We start from the raw sequence: 13,078 nt of genomic DNA on the forward strand, positions 1-13,078 counted from the left end.
TCTTTTCCAGCCTGGTGCCCTCCAGATGTTTGGACTAAAACTCACATCAGCCCCAGCCAGCACATGCAAAACATCTGAAGGATACCATGTTGGGGGAGACTACCCCATGAGGTTGTTTGAATTGCATGAGTGGCTTCCCATTGTTGCATTGCCATCTCTTCCCTTTGGCGTAAAATAAGCCAGTCAAGCTCTTCACATTGTGCATGTGAAGGGTGTGTGTGTGTGTGTGGATCAATATTTAATCATACTTCTCTGCCAAGTCCTGATTTGTTCTCTAAAAATGCCTTTCAATTTTCACCCCAATACTCTGTCCATATTCTCCTGGAATTTGGGTCAGAACCAAAGAAATAGTGATGCCCACTGAGGGATATGATGGGGCAGGGAGGGAGCAAACACACAATCCCATCTAAAAGAATTCAGAGACCCTTTAAGCTGCAATCTATATACCACGTCAAACGTAAGATGCACAGTCAGACCAGCTGCTCTCCAGGACCTCAACAGAGGCTTCTCCCTGTTCCATCAGTGACATCCTCTCCCCATTGAACCAGAAAATAAATACTTGGGATGTGGTGAGCTGATTGCTGTGTCAATTAATTGCCAGTTGCCAAGACACACCATATGCTAAGCTGATATTTGGGGCAGATTAAAAAGTGCAGGTACAGTGGTACCTTGGTTTGCATACGTTTTGGATTACAAACACGTCAAAGCCGGAAGTGCATGTCCCAGTTTGCATCCTTTTTTTGGATTACAACCCTTTTTTGTGGATTACGAACATTTTTTTTCTTTTCTTTTGGAGGCCTGATTGGCGAAAGTACGCCTTGGGTTACAACCTGTTTGGGTTTACAAACAGACCTCTGGAACAGATTATGGTTGTAAACCAAGGTACCACTCTATTTAATATATGTTGAAAATGCCCCTTTGAAATGTTCCTGGTGGAATCACGAATAAACCTTAGAATAATAATAAGTTGATATATATCATAGAGCAGGTGATGGGGGACAGGATTTGACTGGCAGACCAGATCTTTAGCTCTGCCACCCCTGGCAAGCCACTCAGACAGTTGGAGGGGCCAACCACCTGTCAGTCACCTGACATCACAATGATGTCAGGTGACCCATTTTTCCTTTGCAGTGCAGCTTGAGTTCAAGTGCCAGTGCAAAGGAAGATCCCTACTGATCCAAAGCAGCTGTAAAGTCACCACCAATCATTTGGTCAGTGCTGTCTTCACGGTCCACTTTTGGCAGGGATCAGCTACACCCAGGAGCTCCAAGTGGCAGTCTCTAATAGTAGCCTCCCATGGCCCAAAGGCATAGCTTGTAGCCTCCCACAAGCCATGCATTCAGTATTGGGCACAGTCCTTTCTGAACTCCCTCCTGAATTTCGGGCACTTTACAAAAACTTCCATATTTCAGCAGACTTCTTAAATTGTTCTTATTCTTTGTATGCTTTTTTACAACTAAGTACTCTGCTTAGAAAGTCTGGATGTTGAGGAACAAATAAATAGATAAATGGCCAATCAGCTGCCACAGTGACTTCCTGACTGGAAACCAGAATGCATGAAGAACAGCTTTTAGTTCTTATTGCTGATCCGTTTTCCCAGAAGCTGAAAGCAACACCATTTCTATCTTTCAGGTTAGGATCCAGCATCCAGTTCACTTGCAATGAAGGCTACGATTTGCAAGGTTCCAAAAGCATCACCTGTAAGAAGCTGAGTGGTATGATAGCAGCCTGGAGTGACCAGAGGCCAGTTTGTAGAGGTGAGGCAAGTAACTGTGCAGTGCCAAACGCTCCAAATTGGCCAGGAAATTGGTTTCAATTTCCACCTTCTTGGGGGTTCATTATAAGCAGGGAAGGGGGGGGGGAATATGATGCTGTGAACTGTATCAAGTTCACTCTGTAGGGGTCTCTTTTCAGGGTAGCATCCAATAACATCCTTGCTGAGAGCCTTGGTTGGCCCATTAATCCTGCAGCATGTGTAGCCTGCCGTGGGGCTGGGATTGGTTTAATTGCTTCTCCTTGTTTAATCTTCTAAACACACGTTTCCCTAATTGTAAGGTGGGGCTCAGCTAAGGAGGTGCAGCCGCTGAGTTTTTCCTCCAGCTGCCAAACTTACCTCTTTTGGCTGGGACAGGTATGAGCAACATTAGGCACCGATGCCCATTTTCTAAGTGTTTCAGTGTCCCAAATCAGCAGGAATTGGGATGGTGGGGTCAGAGTGTCCTTCAAGATAGAAACAGTCAACAGGTGTGGTCTCCCAAATCCTTTATGCTTAGGCAAAAAGCAAGGAAAGGTGGCAGTCGCTGGTTCATGGTTTTCCCCCCCAAAGATGTTTAAAAAGGGAGTTTGAACATCTCATGTAGCCATGACGATGCTATACTGACTGGCCTACACAGAACTGCCACATGCCATGTTTACTGAACGTAACAGGGGAAACTTGCTTGAGATTAATATATTTATTTACAGTACTTATAATGGAATCATAGAATTGTAGTGGAAGGGACCCCAAAAGTAATGTAGTCCAACCCATTGCAATGCAGGGATCACAGATTGCAGGAATGACAGAGGACCAGCCAACCTCTGTTTAACAGCCTCCAATGCCCGAGAGTCCACTACCTTTATTTCTAAAGAAACAGTACATGTAATGAACATAAACTAAGGGTGACTAAAATGTGAACTTCCAGATGTTGTCAGACTCCAACTCTCATCAGCCCCAGCCTGCAATAGCCAATGGTCAAGGGGGGTGGAATGAAGTTGTAATTCAGCAACATCTGGAAGACCACAGGTTAGCCACCCCTGGCATAAGCAATCAACAGGGGGTGGGGGAACATATGCCAGAGGATCAGTGCTAATAACATTTAGGGCTTGTCCACAATTCCACTCCTGGAAAGCATGGGTCCAAGCAGTTTTTCTCTTGCCCCATTCCTTTCTAAGGGAAAATTCACTCTTTAGCGATAGATTGGAACAAATGGCAAACTAGGGGAAACCTGAATTGCTGTTTGCTCCAACTGAGTGCTAAAGAGCATCAACCCCCCCCCCCCCCGGAAATGTGGATAATCTCTTAATGCCATCACCAAATAGGGACTCCAAGGGCTCGTCCACACTTACACTTGCCTTACTGCCTTCTCCTGGAGAAACCTGTTGTTTACTGCTGAATCAGAACAAACATCAATGGTTCCCCCCCCCCTGCAGATTGATTTTTGTTTTCCGATTTAGTGTTAAACAGTGGGTTTTCCTGGGGAAAGTATTGGAACAAATGAGAAAACACTCAGACCCATGCCTAGAAAAGACAAGTGGAAAACCTCTCTGATCCATGCTTTCTAGGCATGGGACAAGTGGAAGTGTGGAATAGCCCTAAGTAACTGGAATGAGAGGATGTATGGTCTATTGGAGATTTCTGTGCCCCACAGGGCAATGCAAGGTATTCCTCTGGGCTTGCAAGACAATCAAAAAGGAAAGAGAAGAGGCGAGTTTGTTCCAGAGATGTCCTGGAAACGGAAGTTGAGAGTCCTGTCTCCTTCTCTATCTGCTACTGTATTTATTCAATAGGGAACATCACACTTTCCGCTTCACTGGATCTCTCCGTCACAAGTCTTTTTGAACCATCACTGCACAGCTTGTGCATTTCTGCCCTTTCCTTTTTTTTTCTTGGTATTTGCTTGGCACTGTAAAATCCCGGCTAATTCCCTGAAGTGTGGATGAATTAAATCAACATAAGAGGATATTTGGCATAAATATCTGACTCTGCAAATGAATTCTATAGCAACCTTTCATTTGAAATAAGGGAGGACTTGCCAGTGCCATTGTGACAGTGTTAATCATTAATTTTATATACAGTCATTAAATCCTTCCTCCTTTTAAAATTTAGACTTTTCTTATCCCTGTATATATTTTTTATATATTATATTTTGGGTTTGTTAGGGTTTGTTTTTTTTAAAAAAAACCTTTCAAATGTTAAAGCCTTGCCGTTTTGATTAATTGTATTAAGAAGTGAGTTTGGAGTCATGGAGTTGCCTGTCCTTGAAAGATCTTGGTCTATAAGTAGCTCAAGGTCATAGCAGATGCTCAACGGGGGACCTAAAGAAAGTTAGCTGGGTATTCATCAGGGCTTCCAAAAACCTACTTTAGCCATTTGGGGCAGGGGAACTACAGGGGACCAGCGAAGAAGGTTATTGAGAATGATTGCCCATAACAGTACATACTGTGGAACACCCTGAGTGCTATAAAAATTCAAGTCTGACCAGCTAGAAGGGCTCTGATCAATGGTGGCTAGTGTCCACTGTAGAGCCAAAGGCAATGACAGGCAGAGCCACTCTCTGACTGGTTGGAAGGAAGAAGGCAAGCAGACAGGAGATTGCCAAGGACAGACTGTGGGTTGGTGGGGCACAACCCCTTCCACCCTAGTGGCTCTGCTAGACTAGGAAAGTTCAAGCTACCCCCCCCCCCATGTGTTCACTGACTACATTGGGGAGGGGGCAGTCAGATTGCATTTACTGTCTATTCCCCATGGCCCCAAATCTGACAGTATTTACTTACTTACTTACTTACTTACTTACTTACTTACTTACTTACTTACTTACTTACTTACTTATACATACCCCTCCCACTCTGGGCAGCTTCCAACAGAATATTAAAAATACGACAAAGCATCAACCATTAAAAACTTCCCTAAACAGGGCTGCCTTCAGATGTCTTCTAAAAGTCAGATAGTTATTTATTCCCTTGACATCTGATGGGAGGACATCAGTTTGAAGAGACTACATAGAGACAGAAGTTTGCTTGTACGTATGAGCTCCTCCGGTCGAGTGAGAAAGCAGATTAGCCAGGGATCTGGCTTATCCAGAGGAGATTCTGTGCAAATCACCTGTATACACTTTGGATCCCTTCACATTTAGGGGTATGCTTGTGCCCCTCCTGCACACTTTTAGTGAATACTTCCTGGGGATCTTTTAAACATCTTAGACACTGCAGTATACTTTCTAGGTCTTGACTCCCTACCCCCAAATTTTGCAGAAACTGGATCTGATGGCTCGCTTCCCCCATGTCCCTGGGGGAACGCCATGTGCATAGGTGTGTTCTCGAATATGCCATAACATCTTCCCCCTGCCCTGCCCATTTCCCAGTTAGATTTATTTACTTTTCACTCATTGGATGCCCTTTACCCTTTACATTTGGCATTCATTTTTCCCCCTTAAATACACACACCCACCTACCTTTTGTCCCTTGCTTTACATTGGCCACATTCATGCCATACATTAAAAGTTCTACCATACCATTTTAAACAGTCAGGACTTTGCCAAAGAATTCTGGGAGCTGTCGTTCTCCGTGAAGAGGGATTGATTGTTAAGGCACTATGAGAAGTGTGGTTGTGTGAAAGGAATGGGTCTCCTAGCACCTGTCAGCATTCTGAACAAACTACAGCTCCCATAATTGTTTGGGGAGGGGGCATGACTATTTAGAGTAATATGATCGTACTTTAAATGCATGTACCCAGTTCTCTTGTCCCTCATTTTCTCCTTTTGCTTCTCCCGTTCTGTCCTTCTTCTTTCAGTCCCTTCTTCCCCATGCCATGCCTGAGATGTCTTCCTCTATCTCCATCTTATTTCTCTCCTAAATGAACCATTCCTGTGGGATGTCTTGGCTCCTGACATACAGACATCTCCATCTGTCTCTGTATTCAAACAGCTGCCGAAGACACTCTTCTTTGCTCAGGCATCTCCTCTGTGGTCATTTCTACTTTTGTATCACCCTCATATTACATCGCCCTTGTTTCATCTGTAATGTGAGCATGAGGGCAGGACCTGTGCTTTCTTTTCATTTAGAATTTTTTTTGTGTAAATTTAATAGATTCTTCAAAACTGTTTTTATTATTACCATTAGTAGCAATTAGTCATTATTATTTATAAGAGTGAATATTAGTATTTTGAGGATGGATCCAATTTTGTGTGTGTGCAACACTTGATTTGTGTGGTTGGGGCAAAAGTAAAGATAGCACGATAGGCTTCCAGGAATTGCTTCAGAGAAGGGATTTGCATGGAGAAAGTCCCAGGTCCAGTCCCTTGACATCTCCAGGTAGAGCTGGGAAAGACTTCTATCAGAAACCAAAGAGTGTGACTTCTAGTCACTGGTCTGTTTCAGAATAAAGTGAAGGGACATAGTTCAGTGGTAGAGCACACAGAAAGTCCCAAATTCAAGTCAATTCAACTTCGATCCCCAGCAGCTCCAAGTAGGTATGTGACAGAGTCCTGTCTGTAACCCTGAGCAGGTGCTGCCAGTCAGTGTAGACAATGCTGAGCTGGAAGGACCAATGGTCTGACTTGGTATCAGGCAGCTTCCTCTGTTCCTGCTCAGATCTAAAAGACACTTATAAGAGATTCCTTGTATGTTGCCTCCCAAAGCAGTGTTCAAAGCATTTAAGGTCTAAAACTGAGCCTTTCATGAATCTGAATCCTAATCTGAAATGAATTTTGATGCTGGCATCCAAACTTATGGATTTCCCCATGAACCCAGAGAGAGACACTTTGTGTCCACCTTTTCTTCTTAAATATTGCCTTTTTCTCCTCTCTTTCATCCAAAGTGTTCTTCAGAAATATTCTCCACCATCCCAGAACCTGTGGAAAAGCCAAACTTAATTTGACTGCCTTCTATTAAATATTTACAGTGCTGGGATTTGATTAGGCCTTCAGGCTGAGCGTGGGTGAAGGAAGTTAAAGCCCACCTCACTCTCTATCAGGAAGCCATACTGCAAAACAAATTTAATAGCATTGCCAATAGTCTGCTTAGCTGCCAGGTATGGCCTCTTCTCCCTGCTCTTTTTTTGAAATAAATCGATTGCATCTTGAGATATCTACCCTGTTTCTCATATTTTAAGACATACCCATAAAATAAGCCATAGCAAGATTTTAAGCATTCAAGGAATATAAGCCATACCCCGAAAATAAGACATAGTGATAGGCGCAGCAGCAATGCCGGCCGCGGCAGGAGGAGGAGGAAAAAAATAAGACATCCCTTGAAAATAAGTCATAGTGGGTTTTTTTGAGGAAAAAATAAATATAAGACATGTCTTATAATATGAGAAACACGGTATGCCAAACCACCTTCTCAGTTTCTTGAGTGTGGAGTTGCATGCACAACCTTGTAGGGTGCTCTGCATCTTTTTGAATCCCAGCTTTATTTCATTTTTCTTCTTGAAAAAACAAGAAATATGAAATAAGTTTCCAGCTCTCATTGGTGGTGAAGCTAGAGTTTGTAAATGAACTATGAAGAGTAAATAATTTATAATGTTATTGCCTTAGAATTCAGCCACAAGACTTTAGATATATTTTGCTTCTTTGTTTGTTTTGTATAACTCAAGTCTTACAAACCAACACTTGAACATATATATATATATATATATATATATATATATATATATATATATATATGCACAGGGCAGTCCTCATCATGTCTACTCAGAAGTAAATCGAATAAAATTTGATGGAGCTTACTCCCAGGTAAATGGGTATAGGTCTGTGGATTTGATTTGTGGTGGCAAAAGACAAAAACACTCAGCTTTATAAACACCCCGTCCCCATAAGTACAGTTTTGGTTTGTTAATTTGTTTTAGGGAGCTGGTTGTTTTGTTTTTGTTTTATTGAATTAATATCCCCCTTTCTGCTACTGTACTTGTGTGATTACTCCCGTGCTTGGCTTAATTTGGCATCCCTGCCACTGTGTCCTAATACTACTGCAAAGGTGGCAAGTTTGGGATAGCCCTCAGATTAGCTAGCACATAATTCATATGCAGGTTTGATCCACTAGCACTGACATCCCCAAACTGCGGCCCTCCAGATGTTTTGGCCTACAACTCCCATGATCCCTAGCTAACGGGGCCAGTGGTCTGGGAAGATGGGAATTGTAGTCCAAAACATCTGGAGGGCCGAAGTTTGGGGATGCCTGCACTAGCACCTCTGCGTAAAATGATTTCAAACAGTCGGATTGGAAGGACAATGGAGAGCTGGCACCCATTGGAATAGGCCCAGATTTTCCAGCCTGGGGCCTTCCAGCTGTTTTGGACTACAACTCCCATCAGCCCTGGCACCATATGTCTGGGCCGGTCGAGGCAGGTGAGAATTGTGGTTCAACACATCAGGAGGGCACATAGTTGACAAAGTGCTGGACTAGATGGACCAATGGACCCGTTTGTGGAATACTCTCCCCAAGGAGGCCAACCTGGCACCTTCATTGCATATCTTTAGGTGACAGGCAAAATCATTCCTCTTCTCCCAGGCCTTTGGCTAATTAAACAATCTGTGGCCTTTTAAACTCAGGGGGGTTATTGTTTTGTTTGTTACTATGCTATTCATTTATGCTTCTATACTGTAAACCACTCTCTGATCCTTGGATGAAGGGTGGTATATAAATTTAATTTATAGTAATAATAACCCAAAATATCTGGAGGGTACCAGGTTGGCACAGTCTGCAGTCAACTGAACACAGGCCACCAGCCTTGCATTGAAGTCTGTCAGGCGCTTTATAATCTCATCCCGTTTACAGAGTCAAAGGCAGGCAGCAGAAGCTGAGCCCTTGTGATTTCCATGCATGGCTAGTGGGATGCCTTCAGCTTGGTGGTCTTGTGATGTGTGGGCTGGGAGTAGATGATCTTCAGGTGCTTTTTCAGTTTGTTCCTTTTGTGATTCTATGACTTGGTTGGTGGAAAGCAGAGTGGTGGGGTAGGATGAGGAAACAGCAGATAAAGTATGACACTGAATTCGCTGCCTGTGCATTCCTGACCTCTTAACAAAGGGGCCACCCCAAGCTTAAATATTCCCTCCACACATACTCCTTGCTTTTTGTTTCCCTTTCCCCCCACCCCCACAGCTAGGATGTGTGATACGTACCTCCGAGGCCCCAGCGGCATTATCACATCTCCAAACTATCCTGTCCAGTACGATAACAATGCCTACTGCGTGTGGGTGATAACAGCAGTCAATCCAGCCAAGGTAGGTCTTGCGGATGCATTGCTGGGGGTGGGGATTGGATGTATGTCCACTTTTGGGAAACCTGAGCAGCGTGTTTGCAAAGTTGGACTCATAATTCCGCAGCAAACCTGGTGAAGGGCAGGAAGTTGCATCAGCAGCATGTGAGAGGCATATGAAAGTAGGTTGAGGCAATCATGTTCCAAACTAAGTGGCTAAAATGTAGCTACAGGGTCAGCCATGGGACAATCCAGCCAATGCTGTCTTCCCCAATTGGCTGCCCATCTGATGTTTTGGCTGCAGCTGCTACAACAAAATACAGCCATGCTGGCTGGGGCTGATGAGGGTTGTAGTCCAAAACATCTGGAGGTCACCAGGTTGGTAAAGGCTGAGCTCATGCAAGCAATGAAAGGTGTGTTGCTTTGTAACTTGAAGTGGATATGACATACACAGGTCAAGAAGGCCTGCACTGGCAAAAGGGAGGTGGGATGCAAGAAGGTCCAGAGTTTCTGCCCGGCTATTCAGACAGACCTTTAGCATTTAGCCTTTGGTCCCAACATATGGTCTGAAGACACTGAAGCTAAGCAAGCCTGAGTCTAGTTAGTCCCCAGAGGGGGAAATCCTTGGGAACATCATGAATGCTGCCTTGGGTTCCATGATGGAAGAATGGTGGGATATAAATGCAAGGAAATGGTACGTAAATGAATAAATCTAACCTGGAAGCATTTATAGAACTTGCTGACAGTGTGAATATATACATGATAACCTTTGTTGTGTCATGTATTCCTTATTTGTTGTTGTTGTGGCTCATCCTGAAAATTGGAACTCTATTTAAGTAAATCAATACAGATTCAGCCAGTCAGAAACCAGCAACGTAGCTGAAAAGGGATGCCCATTTTTTGAAGCAGTGGGGTTTGGGTTCCCTGCATTCATCATGTATTTATAGCACTTTACCCTGAAAAAAGGCCCCCAGAGCAGCTTACAGATTTTTTTTAATTATAAAAAATATTAAAGTAATTTACATACCACAATTAATTTAGAGAATCCCATAGCAGTATTAGCAGATACTCAACAATAAGAAAGTCCCTGCCTTCACTTACAATATAAAACATCACAATATAAAAGGAAGGAAGATGGGGGAGCAAAGTCACACACAGGTTCTTACATGCAGAGTTCTTGTAATGACCAGCTGGTTTGAAAAGATTTCAAGGACGGGAGGGTTCAAAAAGTTGCTGGTTTCTCAGTGGAGCCTGTGGAGAGGCCCAACAGTCCTTTCCATATCCCTGGGGGACGGACTACCAATGGCTGTTAGCCATGATGGCTATGCTCTGCCTCTATGGTCAGAGGCAGTAATGCTTCTGAATACCGGTTGCTAGAAATTGCTGGTGGACAGTTGTGCTCAGGTCCTGTTTGTGGGTTTTCCACGGATGTCTAGATGGTCACTGTGAGAACAGGGGGCTGAGCTAGATGAAGCATTCATAGGTTCATAAAATTGAACTTCCTACCCCAAAGGTCATCTCGCCCAACCCCCTGCCCTGCCTTGCAACTAAAGCATCCATGACAGATGACTTTTATTTAAAAACCTCCAGTGAAGGAGAGTCCACAACCTCCCCAGGGAGTCTGTTCCACTGTCAAACAGCTCTTACCTTCAGAAAGTAATACCTGATGTTTAGTCAGAATCTTATTTCTTGTTGCTTGTTGCTTGAAGCAATTGGTTTGTGTCCTAACCTCCAGAGCAGGAGAAAATAAGCGTGCTCCATCTTCCATGTGACAGCCCTTAAGATATTTGAAGATGGCTATCATATCTCTTCTCAGTCTCCTCTTTTCCAGGCTAAACATACCCAACTCCCTCAGGCTTTCTCCATAAGACTTGGTTTCCAGACACTTAATAATCTTGGTTGCCCTCCTCTGCACATGTTATAGCTTGTCAATATCATCATTCTTAAATTGTGGTGCCCAGAATTGGACATCGTACTCCAGGTGTGGCCTGACCAAAGCAGAATAGAGTGGCACTATTACTTCCCTTCAGCTGAACATTAGACTCAAGCCTAGCAGTATTTTTGCTGCTGCATCACACTCAACTCATGTTAAGCTTGTGGTCTACTAAGACCCCCTAGATCTTTTTCCCATGTACTACTTGCAAGGCAGTTTTCCCTCATCTTATAATTGTGCAGCTGTTTATTCCTGCCTAAGTGTACATCTTATATCTGTCCCTATTGAAATTCATTTTGTTAGTTTTGGCCCAGTTTTCCAATATGTTAAGGTCATATTCAATCCTGATTCTGTCTTCTGTGGCATTATTACCTCCCAGTTTGGTGTCATCTGCAAATTTGATGAACAATCCCTCAGGTGTTTTTTCCCCATCCAAGTAATTTATAAAGACGTAGAACAACAACCGGCCCAGGACAGAACCTTGTGGCAGCCCATTTATCTCTTTCCCCCAAAAAATAATGAGGTACCATTAGTAAGCACTCTTTGGCTTTGGTCAGTCAACCAGCTACAAATCCACCTAGCAGTAACCTCATCCATTAGCCTGATCCAATAGGATCTTTCGTTCTTATAGCCTGATGGAATGGTTGCACCAGATGACAGTTGATGGAGGAGTCTGGTGGAGCTGACATTTTCCAGAGCTAGCGGAGTCCCATCTCTTCCTCTGCTATAGCTTGCTGTGATAGTTCCTTTTCCTTGCCTATGACTAACAAAAGGAATTGAGTTCTGTAAAAATATACATCATGCATTGCACAATATAGGAAAAATTATGCAATTGGACACTGGTCTCAGAATTGCATTGAGTATATGCAACCCCAACTGTATGGGTCTAAATTGTCTTGTGCACAACAAATACTTTTTCTGGCATCTCCAGATAGGGCTGTCAGAAAATCTGCAGAGTTGTTGCTAGTCAGTGTAAATGGAACAATAGTCTGAATCAGCTCCAGGATTGTAGTAGTTATTAGATCAAGGCAGGGTTATAAAGTAGCATTCATGAAGCTGGTGCTCTTCAGATGTTCTGGACTACAACTCCCATCAGCCCCAACAAACACAGCTGTGTTGGCGCTGATGATGAGAGTTGCAGCTGAAAACATCTGGCGAACACTAAACTGATATAAGGGTTTAAAAAAGAATGTTTGGAGTATCCCTGGCTCCCCCACCCACCCACTTTCTTTGAAGTAGCCTCTGTGCCCTTGTGTTATATCTCCCTCCACACTCGGAACTTGTTGAACTTGGGCATCTCTTTTTGTGCTAGTAGAGTGGCTGCAGAAAGGTTGAGTGCTTTTTCTTCTGGTGTGGGTGAGAGAAAGAGGGAGGGAGAGAGAACATTTACAGGCCCCAGGGGGGTATATTGAGCATTCACAGGACCCACTTTTCAAGGGAGAGAGAAAGATCCAGTCACTGGCCACCCAGTGGCATTTCTACTGCCACTACAGTAGATTAAGCTTAAAAAAACCCTCAAGTTTTTAAGTGTGAACCTGTGGCCTGGAAAGAGCAGGACAAATGGTAAGTTTGAATAAACCCTCTCTGAGTGATAGCCTATCCAAACAGACCAAGGAAAGAGCTCTTTTCTCATGTGGCCTCATTGGCTGACTGCTGCTGATCCAAGAAGGAGAATGGTTCAGATGGCAGTTGGGCCAGGCAGATGGATGAAAAGACCCTCTCCACTGACTTCTGTCATACTGTATGTTTAATGGGGGGGGTTGTAGCCCTCCAAATGTTAGTGGACTACAACTCCCATCTTTGACCTTGCTGGCAGATGGGAGTCCAACAACATCTGGAGGGCCACAAATTCCTCACCTCTAGTTTAGTATGAAGTGTGATGTGTTGGAGAGTTGTACCCCGTGTAAGGAAAATGAAGGATTACAAGGAGAAGATGCAGTTGTCTTTTGTTGGGACCCTTTGGCTTTCCTTACAACTAGCAGACAGCACAGGAAACTTTTCCTTGATGTGTTCCAAGGCACATCACTGTCCTCACTGTCCTTGTTCCTGAGAATCAGATGACTGGCCAGAACTTGTATTGATGGATTTGGAGAAAGTGGAACTATGCTCACTTGTTACCACTCAGCTTGTTACTATTAGTTTGAGAAGTTGTTCCACAACTGATGACTGATATCCTCCCTGTGTTTAAATAG

The 13,078-nt window shown here is 43.6% G+C and overlaps 1 protein-coding gene across 1 annotated transcript in view; it reads left to right on the forward strand.

The window, feature by feature from the left end:
• CSMD2 (CUB and Sushi multiple domains 2) overlaps window positions 1–13,078 on the forward strand; it is a 495,411-nt gene that overhangs the window by 274,064 nt on the left and 208,269 nt on the right. Inside the window, exons 9-10 of the mRNA XM_035120356.2 lie at window positions 1,633–1,757; window positions 8,857–8,978. Of these exons, the coding sequence (XP_034976247.2) occupies window positions 1,633–1,757; window positions 8,857–8,978 (247 nt within the window). The remainder of the gene's footprint in view (window positions 1–1,632; window positions 1,758–8,856; window positions 8,979–13,078) is intronic.

The sequence above is a fragment of the Zootoca vivipara genome, chromosome 6 (genome assembly GCF_963506605.1).
Source record: "Zootoca vivipara chromosome 6, rZooViv1.1, whole genome shotgun sequence".
NCBI lineage: Eukaryota > Metazoa > Chordata > Lepidosauria > Squamata > Lacertidae > Zootoca > Zootoca vivipara.